The sequence below is a fragment of the Cryptomeria japonica genome, chromosome 5, assembly GCF_030272615.1.
Source record: "Cryptomeria japonica chromosome 5, Sugi_1.0, whole genome shotgun sequence".
In the NCBI taxonomy this organism is placed as follows: domain Eukaryota; kingdom Viridiplantae; phylum Streptophyta; class Pinopsida; order Cupressales; family Cupressaceae; genus Cryptomeria; species Cryptomeria japonica.
The window spans coordinates 423,364,435-423,383,522 of NC_081409.1; the positions used below are offsets into that span (position 1 = coordinate 423,364,435).

Sequence of the window (19,088 nt, forward strand, 5' to 3'; positions counted from 1 at the left end):
GATGTACCGTGTCTTAGGTTCTAATTACTTAGGGACCACATAGGAAGATTCCCACTATCGGTGGTATTATCACAATATCACTTTCCATCTCATGTGGAACTTCCACCTTTAGTGGTTTTATCGTGTTATCACTTTTCCACATTAGGTGGGTGATCCACCTTTAGTGGACATATAATACTATCACTTTCCACCTTAGGTGGGTGATAAGTTATCACTTTACGTATCATGTCATAAGATTGAGACACTTGTCATAGTCTTATGCCTTCCTATGTTTCACCTTGGCCTATTTAACCAAGGGGTCTCCTATGTACTTTTATCACATTCTATTCCATCTTAATAGGAATATAGTTAATTCTTGTCACATTGATCTTCTCTTGTTCTTGTGTTTTCCAATAGGTCTCTAGATCTTGGGTGGCTACCTTCATTGCCAAATCTTACAGTTTTAAATGTGACTGGCACAAATTTTGAGAGGGAACATGTCACCCATGCATTATTCATTACTCGTAGGTGCCTTTTTGTCAAAACTCATTCCCCAATCGAGATTTTGTGGGCAATCTCCATCCTTCTACATTCAAAACAAAAGAGAGATTCAAATGCATCCTATCATGCGTTTGCGGTTGCCCAAATCAAATCGAAGTTACACATGTCTACATATGATTGGTCATGCAAGGGACCAAGGTTTCTTGCCCATTTGTGTGCCCTATCTTCCTCTTACACCCATCAAATGAATATAAGAAATTTTGTGCTCATTGTAAAGGGTCCTTTGCTCAATTCTCGCCAAATTCTCATGCATTTTTTTGCACCATTGTTCCTATAACTAGGCCTATGCCTCTATATTAATGAAATTTATTGTTTTATACCTTCTCTCTATATATGGATACTGTCTAAACCTTGCTACCTCTATGCATGTATAATGTTTATCACCTTATTAGAGTTTACATGTTAACTTGTTGCAGGTGTTGGTTGTGAGTTATTTTTTCCCCTTTTGGTGCCTTATAGCCCTGACCTTCATGTTCATTTCTCTTTAGCTAGTAAAATAGTGATTTTGTTGATTCTCTATGCCATATTAGGCAGGAAGAAACATATTACGATCTTAGTGCACCACCCCCCAACACCTTTACATCTAGATTCAAAAGGAAGTTGGCCTTCTCAAGAGATCTTATCTCAGTCACAAAGGTCCCACACCTTGAGGTCAGTTCCATTGTGTCATTGGAATGCTAAACCTGGTTTAGTAGAGTGCAATTTCATGTGACAATAGTTTTTGACATGCCCGGTAGGACCAGTTTGATTAGCTTCAAGTTATCTACTAAGAAAATGGTGCTATTCTAAATTATTTACAACCTTGAAGAGGAATGCTTCAAGCACCTAGTGACTCTATAATCAAGTTTCAGCGACTCTAAAGGTATGTTCTCAATTCTCTGGTTGAAAAGATTAGTTGCTCTATTTTCAAGCATTGTTAGTTCCTCCTATGCTTTAGCATGGCACTATATTATGGACAAAATATGTTTCCCCTTACTTTCCATGAAAATGTAAACTTTTCACCTCCCTACAAACCATACCAAGCTGGAAGTATTGATGATTTAGTTCCAAATAGCCCTAATACAGCTGGTTATCAGCACTTTCCTAGTGCTTGCTTCCCACCCATCCTTTCTCAACCTTCTTGGCAACCTAAATATGCAACCCCAAGAGACTTATTTTATTTCCAATCAGCATGTTCATCCTTACATTCAACCTTAGAACATGAATAGCTTCAAAAAATTAGCATCAAAGATACTGTTAGATTTTCAAGAACGATTGAAGGCTGTTGAGGAGTAGGAGGATCACCTACAACAGGATAAGATTGCTTATCAAGCTCATCTCCAACAAAAACAAATGGAGGTACAAACATAGCAACATGAGGAGTGCATTGCAAAGCAGTTTGCTATTAAGGAGGAGCAAATCAGGTAGCTGGCAACTAAGGAAAAGCGGCACATGCAAGAGACTAAATCAGCTCCTCAGGTCCTCGCTTTAAAATTCCAAGTTTCAAAGGTTCTCAATCTGCTGTTCCATAGGAACACCCCTCTTAGACCTCTTTCCCCCCTTAGGATACTCAAATTCTTTAGTTTCCTCTATAAAAGATCTCATCTGATCAGCTCTCTTACCCTAAAACAATTTCACTCTTCAAAGATGGATCTATTGTCTGAAAAGCTGACTGACCTGATGAGCAAAGGAAGACGGGGGTGCAGCCTGTTGTTTGTGAGCTCTCGTATACTTTAACGAATGAAGAATCGGGCTCGTTGCAAGAAAAGATTGAGGATGATCAGCTACAACAACAAACCATCAAGCAAATGAGAAACAACGATAAGAGGATTTAGCCCTCTCAATTGATAAGCTTCCTTGCTTTTTTGACCATGAAGAGGAGGGTGTTTCTATGTCTACATTAGTAAAAGCCTTGGAGCATGTACTGGTTACCCTCTAATTTTTCATTTTCTTTCTTTTTTTGAGAAATTATCTACAAATGAAACTCATACAAAAAATGCAAAGAGAACACTTGGCTGCAATAGTCTGATATTGATTTCATTTCAGTTCACATACACATTATTACATGCTCTTTGGTAGATAAACAAACCTCAAGGTACATTCAACAAATGGGTTGAGAAACACATGAAAACAACATAAAAAGTACCTTATATTGAAGACGAATGTAAAGGTTACATATTTTTTGCGGGCTGCTACAAGCAATGGAGCCAATCAACACCACCAAACACTCTTCCAACTCGGCAACCACAACCACCAATAGACTGTTCTGAGGTTATACCACAGAAATATCACCTTCAAACCCATAGGAAGTCAGGCCTACAAAATCAAACTAAGTTGATTTTCAGGTCTGCGACAGCTACCCAAACACCTTATTTCAACCCCCAAACGTCACCTAACAAAGATAATCAACAGGTAAGAGTACCTCCAGCTCAGTGGAACATCACCAAAATGACAAATGGAGTATGCAACAAGTCTGAAAACACCTCCAGCAAGATACCCACAAAATCTAAACCCTTTCTAGCTTCTTCTATTTTTAATACCAAAGAAGGTTCTATGACTAGGGCATCGTCTGAAAACCCTCAATTGCATGGCCAGCAATAAGACCACCTAGAAACATCACCAAAGAAAACACCCAAAATCTTTGCTAATCGTTAAAAAGCAAACCCACAAATCTGTAATCAAAATACCTTTTATATTTTCATTTTCTTCAAACCCCGATTTTAGAAAATCTACGAAAACCACTGTTTTTCCTATGTGAAAACACGAAATTGGCTAGGGAGGATCTTTCACCACCAAAATTGGTGCTTTTGATGAGGGTTTTTGTCCTAAATCAATCTTAGAAGAACTTCTTTGTTCATTCTAGCAACATCTCCTTAAGTGTGCAAACTCTGAATAATACAAATGAGAGCCCCAATCCTCCTTCTATAACTTTTTAAAGCTATTTTAGGAAAAAGCATTTTTCTGCTTTTTTGCTGCTCTTTCATTATTTTTTTGTACAAGCACTTTTTTAGCTTTTTGCTACTTTTTGTAAATGTGTTTTTTTCACTTTTTCATTGCTTTTTCGAAAAGAAAACACTTTTGCCTCTTTTTAAAAAGCAATTTTCCACTCAAAAAGACCTCTTTGAAATATTAATAACAATCATGTGCAAAGGGCCCCCCAATCTCTCCTAAGCATCCATTTTTGAGGAACATTAACTTTAAAATATTTAAAACTAAAGTAATTATTTAAACATAACTTTATAACTTATAGAGCAAATATTAAAATAATTCCAAGCACATTGCAGAAAGGCCCACCAAAGAATCAAAAACTAAAACCAAAAGTGCCAAGACATTATTGGTGTTGAAGAATGATGCTTGGTGCCGAAATGAGAACATACTATAAATAGCAATGTTCTTCGAAAACCAAAGAAAGCAAACCAAAAAAAACTCAAAAAGATCGGTGCCATGCAAGTACTTACTATTAATAGCAACTATTGTCAAAAACCACTAATATTGAGAACTAAGCTCACCAACAACACTGGAACCCTCCCAATGCAGCAAGAAATCTACAGAAAAACCCTAAAAATTGGCCAACACTCACAAAATAGGATGGCATAAAAATGGGGACATTACAGAGCAATAAAAATCATTGAAACCTTGATGATTTGCTGATCCATGAAGATAGGTATAAGGATGAGGAGGGGAAGATGATAGAATTGCAAAATCTAATCTATCTTAGAGAGAAGATTTTTGTTCATGAACATGAGCATGAGGATGGGCCTAAGGTTGACGAAGATCATGTAGACAACCTTGTTCCCCAAGATGACAACTTTAACATGTATGAGGTTACTAATCAACCTATGTATGATATCATGAAACATGTAAAGCCTACACTCCAAGGGGAGAATCTTGATACTTCTCCAAGCCATCTTGAAGGCAACCATAATGAAGAAAGGATGCTCCCTATCATAAATGGAAGCAAGAAAGAGATCGATGAAGACCTATTCTAGGATGAGTTAGAAGTTTTTTGCTCAACCCTTGACATGAAGATATCATCTCCAAGGCTAGAAGATCATCTTGAGCAACATGAACATGAAAAGGAGGTCCCCTTACCATCCAATGAGTCGTCAAAACTAGCCCCTGATGACAAGCAAAACATCAAAGAGGCAGAGCACAATCATAAGTCCAGCATTGTTGGTTTGAACTTGGCATTTTCAAGAAAATACCCCATTAAGAATCTAGATCAGTTTGAGGTCTACAAGCTGCCCCAAGTCATGCTTACTCCCAAGCATGAGGATCGGAGTCAAAGAGAGAAGGATCTACTTACCCATCCACGTAAAGGATTGTATTTACAGTCAATTAAAGTGGGTGAGCTATTTTATTTTCAATATTTGGGAGGCACTCCAACAACCTATTGGATGCCTATCATTTTTTCTTTTTTGGCTAGTTGTCCATGATCATGAAAAGCATCTCAAGTTATCATGAAAGGAAGGTGATTTGATAAGCCAATCAATGGCTTTGTCTAAAATTCTTTCTTTGTTGGCTAAGTTAGGTTAGGTTAGTCTTGTTTTGTTTTCCTCCAAGTGCAAGCCTGCACATTGTTGTGTCCCTTTTTGTGTTTTGAGGCAAATCAATCACAAAAGTTGCCAAAATGTTGGCATTTTATGCCCCTTTTGTGGTTCATTAGTTATAACCAATCTAAGAGATCCTAAATGGACCACCTTGCATACCTTGTGCTTCATCTCTTGCTCTCGCCCTCCTCTTTTATGACAATCAAAAGTTCCAAGTTGCAAAACCTAGCAATTTGGTTGTGTCGATTTTCAAGCCTTCAAGGTTTCACTTACATGTGTGATGCTAAGCCCTAGCTAACAATCCCGAAGTTTGCCTCTTTCTCCTTAAAAGATTGGCCAAGTTCAAGCTTGTTGATGTTCAAGCCATCGGTGTTCTCCATACTCCCATCCCCTTTTCATCATGCATCCTCCATCTTCCCAATCCTCAAGACCCTACCAAACGCAAAAAATGCTTAGGTGTTTAATTCATCAATGTTTTGACCATTGAGTTTCCACCTTAACTCCATCCCATTCTTTTTGGCCTTCAGTCTTCAACCTTCCCTTCTAAATCTCCATTCCCATTTAGCAAGCAAAAGATGGTGTTCCTGAGGCCCAATGCTCGATGGAAGACACCCTTTAGGGTTGTGGTTATTTAAATGTTCTCTCTTTGGTATGTTGGTAGGCCTGAGCCCGAAATTCCAATGATGGTTCCAAAGATGTGCTTTTGAATCGAATAACACCATTAATGCTCAACGACTCCTACAACTAATAGATCTAAATCTTTGGAGGCAGCTGAAAGGTTTTAAATGTTATTGGCACAAATTTTGAGAGGGACCATGGCACCCATACCTTATTTATTACTTGTAGGAGTCTCTTTTGTCAAAACCCATTGCTAGATCACAATTTTGTGAGCAATCTTCATCCTTCTACACTAAAAACAAAAAAACCATCAATGCTAGGATATGACAGCGATTTAGATGTGCTCTATCACGTGTTTGTGATCGGCCAGATTAGATCTAAGTTACACATGTCTACATATGATTGGTCATGCGAGTGACTAGGGTTTCTTGCCCAGTTGTGTGCCCTATCTTCCTCTGACACCCATCAAATGAATAAAAGGCACTTTTGTGCTCCTTCTAAAGGGTCCTTCCCTCAATTCTCTACAAAGACTCGTGCATTTTTTTTGCATCTCTATTACTATAATTTTGCCTATACCTCTATATTGATGAAACATACTATTTTAATAATGTATACTGCATAAACCTTTTTACCTCTGAGCATGTATAATGTTTATTACCTTATTAGGATTTGTATGTTGTGTTAACCTGTTGTGGGTGTTGGTTGTGGTTTATTTCTGCCCCTTTTGGTGCCTTATAGACCTACCCTTCATGATCATTTCTTTTAAGCTAGTAAAATAGAGAGTTGTGTATGCAATACTAGACACTAAGAAACATATTATGATATTAGTGCATCACCCCCCACCCTTTTATCTTTTGCTTTCTCTCTCCCTTTCCTCTTGTAAATTAATAGAGTAAGATTAGTTGTAGGGTTGTTCAATGCTGAGTTGGATTGCATTTAGATTAGAAAGGAAATGGACCTTCTAAAGAGATCTAACCTCATTCACATGGGTCCCACACTTTGAGGTCAGTTCCATTGTGTCATTGGAATGCTGGACCTGGTTCAGTAGGGTGCAATTTCATGTGACAACATAAGCTACTTGAATACCCAATAGAAGACCCTCCCATTTGGCTTCATTATTAGTCTTCTGACCCAAACATCTAGTATCCCCAAGTACAAACTTTTCCTTCAAAAGTCTCTGAGCACATAGCCTTAACCAACAACAACTAGACTCCCTTTAGAGGCTCCATCAAAGTTCAATTTTGTTCCAGCCTCTATGGCTTTCTAGTTTTCTTTACATCTACTAATCTTAGAATCTATTAATCCATTACTGGGCATGAACCATGTTAGTTTTATTAAGTACAGAAATATACTGATAATTGAGGTGTCCATACTTATAATGCTAAAGTATATTGTTATTCTCCTCCACTACTACTGCATGTGAATATTTTTATTTTGGATAAACAAGCTTGTATAATCCCTTCTCAAGTCTCAACAACACCAACTACAATTACCTTGTTATTACAAAGATTTTTGACCATGCATCTATTGCCATGAAAATTCATTAAAAGATAAGGATTGTTTGTTATTTCACTAATCAACAATGGGGTTTTGATCATGTCAAGAACATGTCAAAATTTCTTGAAAGTATAACTCATTAAATTATTCAATGTGACTTGAACATCACCGTGCCCTTTAACATAAGAAGTTCATCATTTCCTAGTGAAACATATTCAGTTTTATTCTCATCTTCAGCAAAAGTCTTTCTAGCATGTATGATGTCTGGATGCAACTAAATCAAAATACCAAGGTGTGGACTAGTTGATTGTTCATGGGATACAGCAAATGCAAACTCTTAAATCACCTCTTGGTCATCACTCTCAGCAACATTTACTTGCTTTGATCCCCTTTAATATGTCAATGCACTCATCCTCTTCCAATAATTTCTCTTGAAATGTCCAAGATTCTGACAATAATAACATATCATTTGTGATTTGCAGAAAGAATTACCTTTCTTTTGCACCATAAAAACGTCATTTCTATCATAATAGATACAACAACCAAGAGTACACTAATGCAAGAAATGAGTTGATGGGAATATTTGCTCATGATCTCAAACTTTGCAAAATATTTACCTGCAATGTTGGCCTCAGTTTTGACTCTCTGGAAAATGCATGCAAGAGTTGTGAAAGTTTTAGCTATGTTTTGAGGGAGCACACAAAGGTCTATAAAACCAGATTCACATAATTGCATAAGGCATGTCAAACTATATGGAAAGCTGGCCAAACTATACTACACAAAAGGTAGATGAAACCATCAAGCATGACATAAGCATGTCAAACCACATGGAAAGCTGACCAAGCTGCACTAAACAAGCGGTAGATGAAACCATCAAGTAAACGGCTAGAGACAACAGAGTGATAAGGCATGCACAAAAGGATGTGAGAAGCAAACATGTGGAGGACCATGCCAAGAAAGACAAAGAAGCATTGCATAGCACACACATCACCTTGCATGAAAACACATGACAAAATGAGGACACACTTGACCAACATCCAGCAAGATTCCTCACCTATACATAGATGTAACCTAGGCCCTCAAAATATGCATTGTACACATTGACTTACTATTGTTGGTGGTGTTTAGAATTTTGCAACGTAAGTGGCATGCATGAACACACAACTATTATAGCACTTAGAATAGACGTAATGCAAACCACCATTAATGAACATATAGCCTTTTGAGCATCCCTCTTACTTGTTATTTATGCATGGTATAACTATTTTGCACACATTAACCTAGACAAACATTGATACTTTTTATTTTATCAACAACCTAATGGGTTATTAATGATCTCTCTACACCATTGTTGAGTGCTCAAGTCTTGCACTTAAATAGTATGTTGGTGTCGAGTAAGTCAAAGTGTTGGTATTTACACAATAGGTGCAAGACCATTGGGTTGTGTAGATTGATAAGGATTCAACTAGCCAGCATTTTTCATTTCATTGTCAGGACCCATCTAAAAGCAAATGAAGATTGTTTTGTGTGAATGATAGATCAAACCACCCAAGAGCAAACTAAGTCTTGGCTTGAAGAATGTTCACTAAGGTTTGCAAAGAACTCATTGAGTCACAGACGTTTAACAACTAGAAGATGGCTACAACAAAATATTTTTTGTAGAACACAGATTTAATACTTAGGAGGGGGAGGGTGAATCAGTAGTAAATGAATCTCAATACTTTTTCCAATTAAATCTTTTTGTAGAATTTCTTTTAAACTGAAACTGAAACAATGAAGCAAAGTAATCACACAAGGAACAACTGCACAAGATTTGATGTGGAAACCCAAGATGAGAAAAACCATGGTGAGTAACACTGCTAGGATCTACTGTCCTGATCTAGCCTCACAAGTAAAACTGATTACAAAACTTTTAGGTCATCAACCCCAAGGAATCACCAAATCCCTTAATAAAGCACAAACTTTTCAAAATGCCAATTGAATGTCTGAGCACCAACTCAGTTTTTCTACAGCATCAATTTGAATAACAACACAGCTACATTAATGTTGCTGATTCAACTACAATTTCATCATATTAAGAACAGTAAAAACACAATATCAGGTTGTTACAATCTGATTGTTTGCACTCTTCAGATGAACTGTATGAAGATCCACTTCTCAATGAGTAGATCTGAAACTGTTTGCAGAAATATTAAATATATGTTTTAGAAGAATATGTTGCCAAAACAATAATATGTGAATCTGTAATCAAAATTTATACTAGATCTGAAGTCTTTCTCTGATCTGAATATTGTCACCAGACAAACTGAATAAGCAGTTCCAATAATCATAAAACTGAGGATGTGATCTGAATCACAGATTCTCTATTCACCAAGTTCTTCAACAATTCAATGAGAACTACAGAAATTTTGTTTTACCTGTGCTTACTCATTCACAAAATTCGAACCCTCTTGTCATGGCACTTACTTGTTATTGGAACACTTATTCATTCCACAACTCTCTATCACTGGCAAACAATGTTTCATCACCAATTTCAAACGATGAAGAACATATTTAATTTTGAATTCCACACTCAAATCTACACACCCTGAATAATCATCATCTCCAACAATGTGATCTCACACCTCGTTAATAGGCTCCTCTTTCAAATGTGTGATTGAAGAGCAGTTATAACCGATATGGTTGATGGAATTTACAACCACTTAAAACTTCGTTTAGTTTGCTGAAGAATATAATATTTAACCACCAATAGTAAAAACAGGAAAAACTCTCATGTAACTAAGATTAGTTACATGTTTTCATCTAAAACTAATTTTTCAACCACATTTTGTATTATAAGAGATACAAAACTCAATAACATTGATATTTTGAAGATGATCAATGATTCTGAAGCAAGAGAATTTATTCTTCCAACACAATTGTTTTTGAAACGATTAATTAAGGACAACTGTGCAGCCCAAATATATATTTCTGAGAACTATGTTCTACAAAACAAATCATATGACAATACTACCTTCTGAAATAGCATTCTTCCAGATGTTTGTACTGATTTAGAAATATTTTGTTTGATCCAACATGATTTGATCAACCATATCAATTCAAATGCACATCGCACAGTTCTACAAAGGGTTCGATCATTTAATTTGCACATGACAATCAGGTATCACTGTCATTCTATCAAATCATATATCAAAGTTTGCTGTTGTTTATCAGTAATCAGAATATTATCGCAATCTGATATTTATTTGACATATTTGACATCAATGACAAGATATTGTAATATTTTTGACCCTCTATATAAGATCTTCTTCTTGAAACTTACAATGTAATTTATGAATAGGTGGTGGCCCATGCTAGTAAGCCAACTGGGAATCTTGGGCAAAGACTAGCATGGACGAAAGAAAGCCTAGTGAGACACTATGTACTTGTATAAGTGTGGACTCATGCAATGGATAGTGGTGGAGAAGCGCTCTCAATACCTATGTACTAGAGTTCTTGTTGTCTATGCATGCTAGTCCAAGGGAAGCTCAATACCATTTTTTGTGCAAGCTTCAAGGTCTTTTTAACAGAGAGATCCCTTCTAGATTAAGAAACTACTTGTAGATTGAAATTTGCATGGCTACGAAGGAAAAAAAAAACATGCATAGGCCATGGTGGATGTGATGGTAGGGGCACGAAGGTTGTAGACCAGTGCAAAAGTGTGACATGAAGATAGTGAAGGACCAAGAACTAAGGACAAAAGAAAAATCCTAGGGAAACATAAGCTCAAACAGCACAAATATAGGAAGTCTAAGGAGATGGCTCTCAATACAATAACCATGCAAAGTCAAAAGAGCGTGCAAATTATTCTTGCATATGGAAGATGTACTCTAAAAGAGAAGAGGTCGATCCACAAGACCTAGAGTTTGACATTGAAAGGCCTAAAAAAGATCCATTTGGGAATAGAGCTTGGGAACCATCTAATTTGGAGGAGTAAGCAAAAACAGGTTTTAAGAAAAACCAAAGGATTACCTACTTAAAGTCATGGCGTACAAGTATTTGTTAAATTAGGAAGTCAGATTTAAGGATGCAAACTTGTTATTTTTATAAATTTATGAAGGAAATAACCATTAGTGTGTGGTTGAGTCAACTATGCAAGTGACCAACACAAATCAAATGTCAATCATGAATGTGAGTGTGACAACCAAGATTGAAACATCTTCGAGTGCACAAACTTGAACACAAACAACCAACACACAACAAGCTTGAATGCATCAAACTAACCTTTTCTATGGGGCATGAAAAGACAACAATCCCTAGGAGCAAGGTCAAAATGTCAAAGTGACCAACAAGAACAACCACCACTTTACTAACAACAACATATCTTTCACAAGTCTATGAAATTGTCAAAACATTGGGGCATGGAGGATGAGTCCACGCACATTTATAAGTGTAAATTGTTTGGTGTGTGAAGGACATCGTTGTTCCTAAGCAAAAAACAAGTTAGTTCACCACAATCTCGTTAAACTACTCACACATATACATTACACAAAGTTTGATCCTAAACAACCAATTGTGGATTATGACCAACTTAAGGACATATTTATTAAGCCATTTCACATCCCCAAACTTGAGCAAAAAATCATTGCTACATAGGACATACACCAAGAGATGACCCAAAGCATTCACGCATATGACATGTTAAAAAAATTCTATTAAAGTTGTCCTAAGACATCCACCTAAGACAATATGCACAATACTTTGTGGGTGACCTCTTGGCCCCTTTTTGATGGACGTTTATGACGCGAACCTCCCAAGTCATATTACAACTATGGAGCACCAAACCACTTCCAAAGGGATTGGCCAAAGTGTTCAATTGCACATTTTGCAAAGGAGACCACAAAGTTAACGATTGCCCAAACCTTTGCTACAAAATCCTCAAAAGTGATGCAACAAAAAAGGCTTTTGGGATGATTTGAGTTGTCCATCGCAACAAAGAAAAGGCGACACAATTGAACGCATGAAGGGTTGATTGCACAAAATAGGAAGTAAACATCACCACAACGAGCAAGATTAATACACAAACAAGTCCATTGCCACTATTGCAAAAGAAGACAACACAACGTGCACTTGAAGTTACCACAATGATTTACCCAAATGAGCCCAAAAGGGATACTAACTAAAACCACATATGTGATTAGGAACCTTATAAGAGAAGTATAAACCATACAATACTGGGAATGCAAAATGATCAAGGCCGAGAAAGATAACCAATCCAATGAGGAGATTAAGTAGCTAGAAATATTTTTACTATTGAAGTCAAAAGGGATGATATAGTAGTTGATGTGGCTTGCACAAAGTGTGGGGATTGTAGGTCTAGGAGAAACAAAACCCAAGCGAGACAAGGGCAGCCCTTAACAAATGCTATGACCAAGAGCTTATTATAGATGCAACCATCAACAAGTAGTCGATGTAGGGGCCAAAGGCCAAAGAGAACATTCTCTCATAGGAGATTTGGAGGAAAATAGCGTGTACACCATTACAGTTGTCTCCCAATGTCTTGTTCTTGACAAACAAGACCCAAACAAATCCCCTAGGGATCTTGTGCAAGGCAAAGGTGCACATACTCAAAGTGAAGTTCTTTGTGGATTTTAAGGTGATTGAGCTCAAGAATGAAGGTAATGATCCAACCTTGCACAAAAGATGTTACACTTAACTAACTCTTACTCAAACAAAGTCATAAAAGTTGGGACCTATTTCTTTGTTGCATTAGATATTTCTTTATTGATTTAAATGTGAGCTATGTAGGTCCTAAAGCATGGATAAATAATCACATAAACTTCTAACACGGATTGATAAACAAAGCTAAAGTTACAATCAAATACAAAAATAAAAATGAGGTACAAAGGTGTACCTATGGAAACAAATAAAGCTCAAAAGTGTTGATCAAGTGTGCTAGGCGCAATAGTCCAATAGGTTTCCAACTTTCAAAAAGTGCCTAGGTCTAATTTTAAGATCCTTTAAACTATTCTCCCCTTGAGCTTTAGATCAAACATGCAGGACTACGGTGCTAGACACCATTGATTAGGCCATTTTTCATGAATTTTTTTTGTAATCTCAGTCTTAGTCTACTCATTTATCCTAAAATTGCAAATTGGGTCTGCAGCCTATATCTAAACCTAGAAATGCACAAAAGAGGAGGAAAATAGTATTGTGGTTATATAGGGCCTTTTCTTAGTCAAACCCAATTTTTGATGTTTCCACCTCCATGAACTTCCAAAGGGATTGGCCAAAGTGTTCAAATTGCACATTTTGCAAAGGAGACCACAAAGTTGAGGATTGCCCAAACCTTTGCTACAAAACCCTCAAAAGTGATGCAACAAAAAAGGATTTTGGGATGATTCAAGTTGTCCATCGCAACAAAGAAAAGGCGACACAATTGAATGCGTTAAGGGTTGATTGCACAAAATAGGAAGTAAACATCACCACAAAGAGCAAGATTAATACACAAACAAGTCCATAGCCACTATTGCAAAAGAAGACAACACAATGTGCACTTGAAGTTACTACAATGATTTACCCAAATGAGCCCAAAAGGGATACTAACTAGAACCACATATGTGATTAGAAACCTTCTACGAGAAGTATAAACCATACACTACTAGGAATGCAAAATGATCAAGGCCGAGAAAGATAACCGATCCAATGAGGAGATTAAGTAACTTAGAAATATTTTTACTACTAAAGTCAAAAGGGATGATGTAGTTTACTACTAAAGTCAAAAGGGATGATGTAGTAGTTGACGTGGCTTGCACAAAGTGTGGGGGTTGTAGGTGTAGGAGAAACAAAAGCCAAGCGAGACAAGGGCAGCCCTTAACACAATCTATGACCAAGAGCTTATTATAGAAGCAACCATCAACAAGTAGTCGATGTAGGGGCCAAAGGCCAAAGAGAACATTCTCTCATAAGAGATTTGGAGGAAAATAGGGTGTCCATTACAGTTGTCTCCCAATGTCTTGTTCTTGACAAACAAGACCCAAACAAATCCCCTAGGGATCTTGTGCAAGGCAAAGGTGCACATACTCAAAGTGAAGTTCTTTGTGGATTTTAAGGTGATTGAGCTCAAGAAGGAAGATAATGATCCAACCTTGCGCAAAAGATATGTACTATGAGAAGAAAACACATGCACTTCAAGCAATGCTATATGAGCTTTGAGAACTAGATACAAAAATGTGATTCCTTTAGAAATTTCCTTCAGACCCCACTATGTTAAGCCTATGAATGTGAAAGAAGACTTGAGCACACTTATAATATCAAGTCCTAATGAAATGAGTACATAGGCATGTTGGACTATGATGTCTTGGGCTCAAGAGATAGGATATTTGTCTCAAACACCACAAGTAATGTGCATAGGCATTAGGTCTAGCAACAGTATGAGTTAAAAGAAGGAAATGTGCAACCATTAGGATGCACAACACAAGATTGAGGAGTAGACATAACACTTTGGTGAGTTACAAAGATGGGTGTGACAAATAAAGGTTACAACAAGCTTAATCATATGATCATATGATAGTCTAGTTGATATATCAAACTTAAGGCACATCAAAGTCATGTGCTTCTAGCATTAAAGCACCCATAGACAATAGCATGGAGATGGCGGACAAGGGAAAGCAAGTGATCCTTGAGAGCATGTCTACAATGCCAAAGAAGGAATTGCACTATATTTAAAGCGTCGATGCTTTCAAGGAGGAAGGAAGATGTGAGAACAATGACCCACAAGAAGCAATGTTCCTCCAGGTATTAGAGGCAAGGTTGAGCCACTAGGTTGATCAATGGGAGCAACGGAAAACAAAAGATGAGGACAATGCATGAAGATGCACAAAAGAAGATGCCTTAGCACCACAAAATTTCAAGAAGCGTAGTGTGAACTAATTGTAGACAGAGAAAAATTTCCTAAGTATGATTGATCTACAAGTGCACAAGGGTACCAATGAGACATTAGTATTGCCTACCAAAAGCGACAAGAATGACCACATTGGTCCATATTTTGCATAGTATAATGGCATGATGATGATCAGCACATAAACCAAACCTCCCAACTTGGTTGAAGGTCAAGGAAGCCTTTGGTTCACAATCCCAATGGCATGCCTAAGAGAACACAAATACAATGGAGATGGCATGCCTAACATGCAAATCAAGATGTGCAAGTGATCTAGTGACAAAAATTGGCTCTACTAGAAAGGTTGTGGCAGGTCATCTTCTACATATCTTTTGGATCTTGATCTTGTAAGTGGTATATCTATCAAGAAACAAAGAAAAAGATGACTAGAAGAAAGCAATTGTGATTTTTGCAAAATGTTCTTATTCCTTTCAAAGGATCCAAACTCAAATGAGGCCCTCCATATTATAGGATAAGCCATCTTCTCGAACAATGCACAAGGGGAATGCCACATTTGTGGGACATATGGTAAGGAGGATTATGGCACCTAGGACCTCTTTCAAGGTGAAGAATCCTATTTGCCAATGGATTCTAGAAATATGCAAGGGCCAAGTGATTGGTATCACTCAAAGAAATTAGCAAAGTGGCAGGTTGATGGCAAGGATAAAGATGTTAGACAACTCAACATTAAGACATCAAAAGGTGAGTAATCAACCAAATATGTGCACAACAAGGGACAACAATATTACAAGAAGCCTTACACATAAAGGAAGTTAACATTACAACAAGCAACAAGTCCAAGATAGCAAAGATTAAGGACTAATGAATTGATCCAGAGTTTGTGCACATCATGGAGCTAACTAGGGAGTTCCAGATCATGTTACCTAAAAATTACCATGAGATGAAGAGAACCCATATCTCCCTTGGAAAGATGAAAATCAAGTTGCATAGAGGCTTGAGAGCAATAAAGAAAAGGCCTTATAGATGAACCCAAATCTCTACACCAAAGTAAAGGAATAGATCAACAAGATGTTGATTGTAAGAGTCATCTACCTCATAGAAGAATTTGACTTGATAAGGCCCATGGTTATAAGCATCAAGAAAGATGGTCAAATTCATATTTGCATGGAATCTTGTGCATTGGATGAAACCTATATTATAGACCAAATCCAAATCCAAAAGTTAGACAAGGAAAAAATAACAATTATGAATGAGTGGGATTCATTCACTTACAATGTGATGTCTATTGAAATCAAGAATGTGTTGGTCATGTTCTCGTACATCATTGTTGATTCCTTCAAGGAATTTATTCACAAGTTCCTTCGAGTCTACCTCAACAATTGGAACATGTATTGTCTCATAAGGTGCATCATCAAAATGTGTGCTTAATGTTCAAGAGATGCAAGCCCCTTTAGGAGGATGCCCTAACGTGTAATCTATAAGTAAGGCATGCTCGTCAAATTGACAAAGATCATTGTGATACTACAATTAGTGGTCTTATGCACCCAAAGAAATGTGCATACATTTTTGGGCCATGTCGGTTACTACCGCAATCTCATCAAGATCAATGCATAGATTGTAGGGCTGATAGAGGAGCTACTCAAGGAGAGGATAGGGAGTGCACCAATTTGCATTACCCTATTCAAAAACCATCCTCCATGCCCATACAAATGCATTTGGAGATACAATTGGAGTGAAATTCATGCAACTAAGATAAGGCACAATGGATCATCCTATATATTTTGTAAGCTGAAATCTCTCACGGGCTGAAAAGAGATATGAAATGTGAGGCTTTGGCTATGGTTTATGCACTGCAAAATTCCAACAGTACCTATAGGTGACATCATTCACATAGCACTCATTCTTTGAAGCTTTCAATTACTTGGTGAACAAGCCAAATATGGGTGCATATGTTGATGGTTCATCTTCTTCCGAGAATTCTAGTTCAGGGTGATGGTGAAGCCCAAAAAGCCAAATTGTGACCAGTATCGTCTCTCATGCATCAATACTAAGGAGGCTATGTGATCCATTTAAGTCTATTCTCTCTGAGACTACATAACCCTCTTCTCAGCAGTTCTATTCTGCAAAGCTGTCTACAACATGGTAATATACAACTCTCAAATAAGTCTTCTGTCCTCTGTTTTTTTGTCTTTATGAACACAAATCAAGCCGATTCATTTTCTTGCTTCCACCACTCTATCATAGCAAATTCTAATTTGCTGTATTGTTATCCAGATATCCCTTGGATCCAGATCAAACTACATTAGCAATTACTTTTGACCCCTGCCAGCCCATTGAAGGTTCATAACTTCGCTTGTCATATCTTAGTTCAATTTTTCTTTTCTTTTTTTCAAAATTATTGCATCAACTTGCAAAGCAAAAACAAGTTGGTATAATAGATCAATCAAAAGAGTAATTGTTAAACCATTCTCAATCTGAATATGAGTGCAATAATCTGTTGAAATAATTGATGAGTTACATGGCACAAAATGCAGCTACTAAAATTATACATCAACAATTTGTGTAGTTTTCAGTCAAGGTACCCAATCAAAATCGATTGAATTGTCGTCGACTCTCAAATCTCAAGGCAAATAAAATTTGCTTGTTAAACAAACTTGCAGAATGCTGTATAACCTCAACCCTCCATTCGATTGTAAGCATACAACTAGTAGCAAAAGTCAAAATATTACTAACAATTACCAGCCCTAAAATCGTCATTTAGCTCAGTAAATAATAAGAAATCATTATCCAGTAAATCCAATGCTCTTCTTGACTACAGCGAGAGAGCTAATCTTCAAAAAACTTGCAGAGAGCTTGAAAAGTCATAACTTAAGTAGTGCAGATTTGTAATGATCTAAAAAGCCAACGAAATTAAGAGAAATGCTATATATTATTGTACCAACAAACTCTCTCTCGTCACAGTTAATGATGGGATATTTTAACAATCCTCTTCAATAGGCAGAAGCGAAACGCAATGAAAATGCCCCCTCCCGACCATTAAATCTTCTGAAACGCATAAAAAAATACACTACAAAAGATAAGAATAAGTTTACCTTATGATGCGTTCTGGTAAAGTGCCAAATTTTACAGAGGAGGAGGTAAAGAAGCAGCACCAATACCAGTACTCCAATTCCTACTAAAGTCTTGTCCACCATCCTCCCCCTCTTCCTCTTCCTGTGCTGAACAAACAACTGATCTCTTCCTTTCTCCTTGTCAATTATTTCTTTATATACAATATTCCTGCTTGAGGGCCAAAACTACAACTATATTAGAAGGCAACTTAAAATTTGACGTCAATTGCCTGCGAGATTTTTATCTTTTAACTTGCCTTTCTCGTATTAACCCTCTCGTTTTCTTTTTCTTTTATTTTCATAATCGATGACATAACGTAACATTGAAACGTGGATACAAACTCACAATTTTTAAGAAAAAAATTCTATTGTCACCTCATTTTATTCATGCCTGAATATTATTATAATTAAAAATAAAAATAAACCATTATTTCAAGATTGTTTGTTTTCTATTAAAATTGTATTTATTGATTTAATTGTATAATTTCAATTGAAACTAATATAAATTTCAATTTCAATTTTTATTGAGCAATTAAAATTGTGAGAGTTAAGATTGTATTAGTAATAGAAAAGGAAAGAGAATAGAGATAGAGGAGGCTTGTCTAATTTGGTAGTCACAAAGATGTAGAAAGTTGATAAGATGATAAAGTTTTTTATTAATAAAATCATTATTTTAAAGTTTCTTTTTGAGGCACATGGTAGAGTCCTCTACATGTAGTTAAGATCTATAGCCTTCTAGTCACATTGTATGTACTTGCTAGTGTCAACGACCTATACTATTAGCACCTATCTTAATTTTTGTAGAAATTGGTAAATTATAGAAAAGGAAAAAAGGGGTTGTCTATAATACATCTAGGAGTTTACCTCTATCAAGCCCCCTTAGCATGTTTCAAGGTGAAGTAGTTGAAGGCCTGT

General features: G+C 36.7%; 1 protein-coding gene across 2 annotated transcripts in view; it reads right to left on the minus strand.

The window, feature by feature from the left end:
* The window catches only part of LOC131060378 (protein phosphatase 2C 70), a 190,780-nt gene extending 172,398 nt beyond the window's left edge, over positions 1-18,382 (minus strand). The window contains exon 1 of one of the 2 annotated variants that reach the window (XM_057993590.2): positions 18,156-18,382. In XM_057993590.2, the coding sequence (XP_057849573.2) occupies positions 18,156-18,257 (102 nt within the window). In that variant the 5' untranslated portion in view covers positions 18,258-18,382. The remainder of the gene's footprint in view (positions 1-18,155) is intronic. The other variant, XM_057993599.2, reaches the window with a different exon arrangement.
* Between the last annotated feature and the right edge of the window lie 706 nt (positions 18,383-19,088).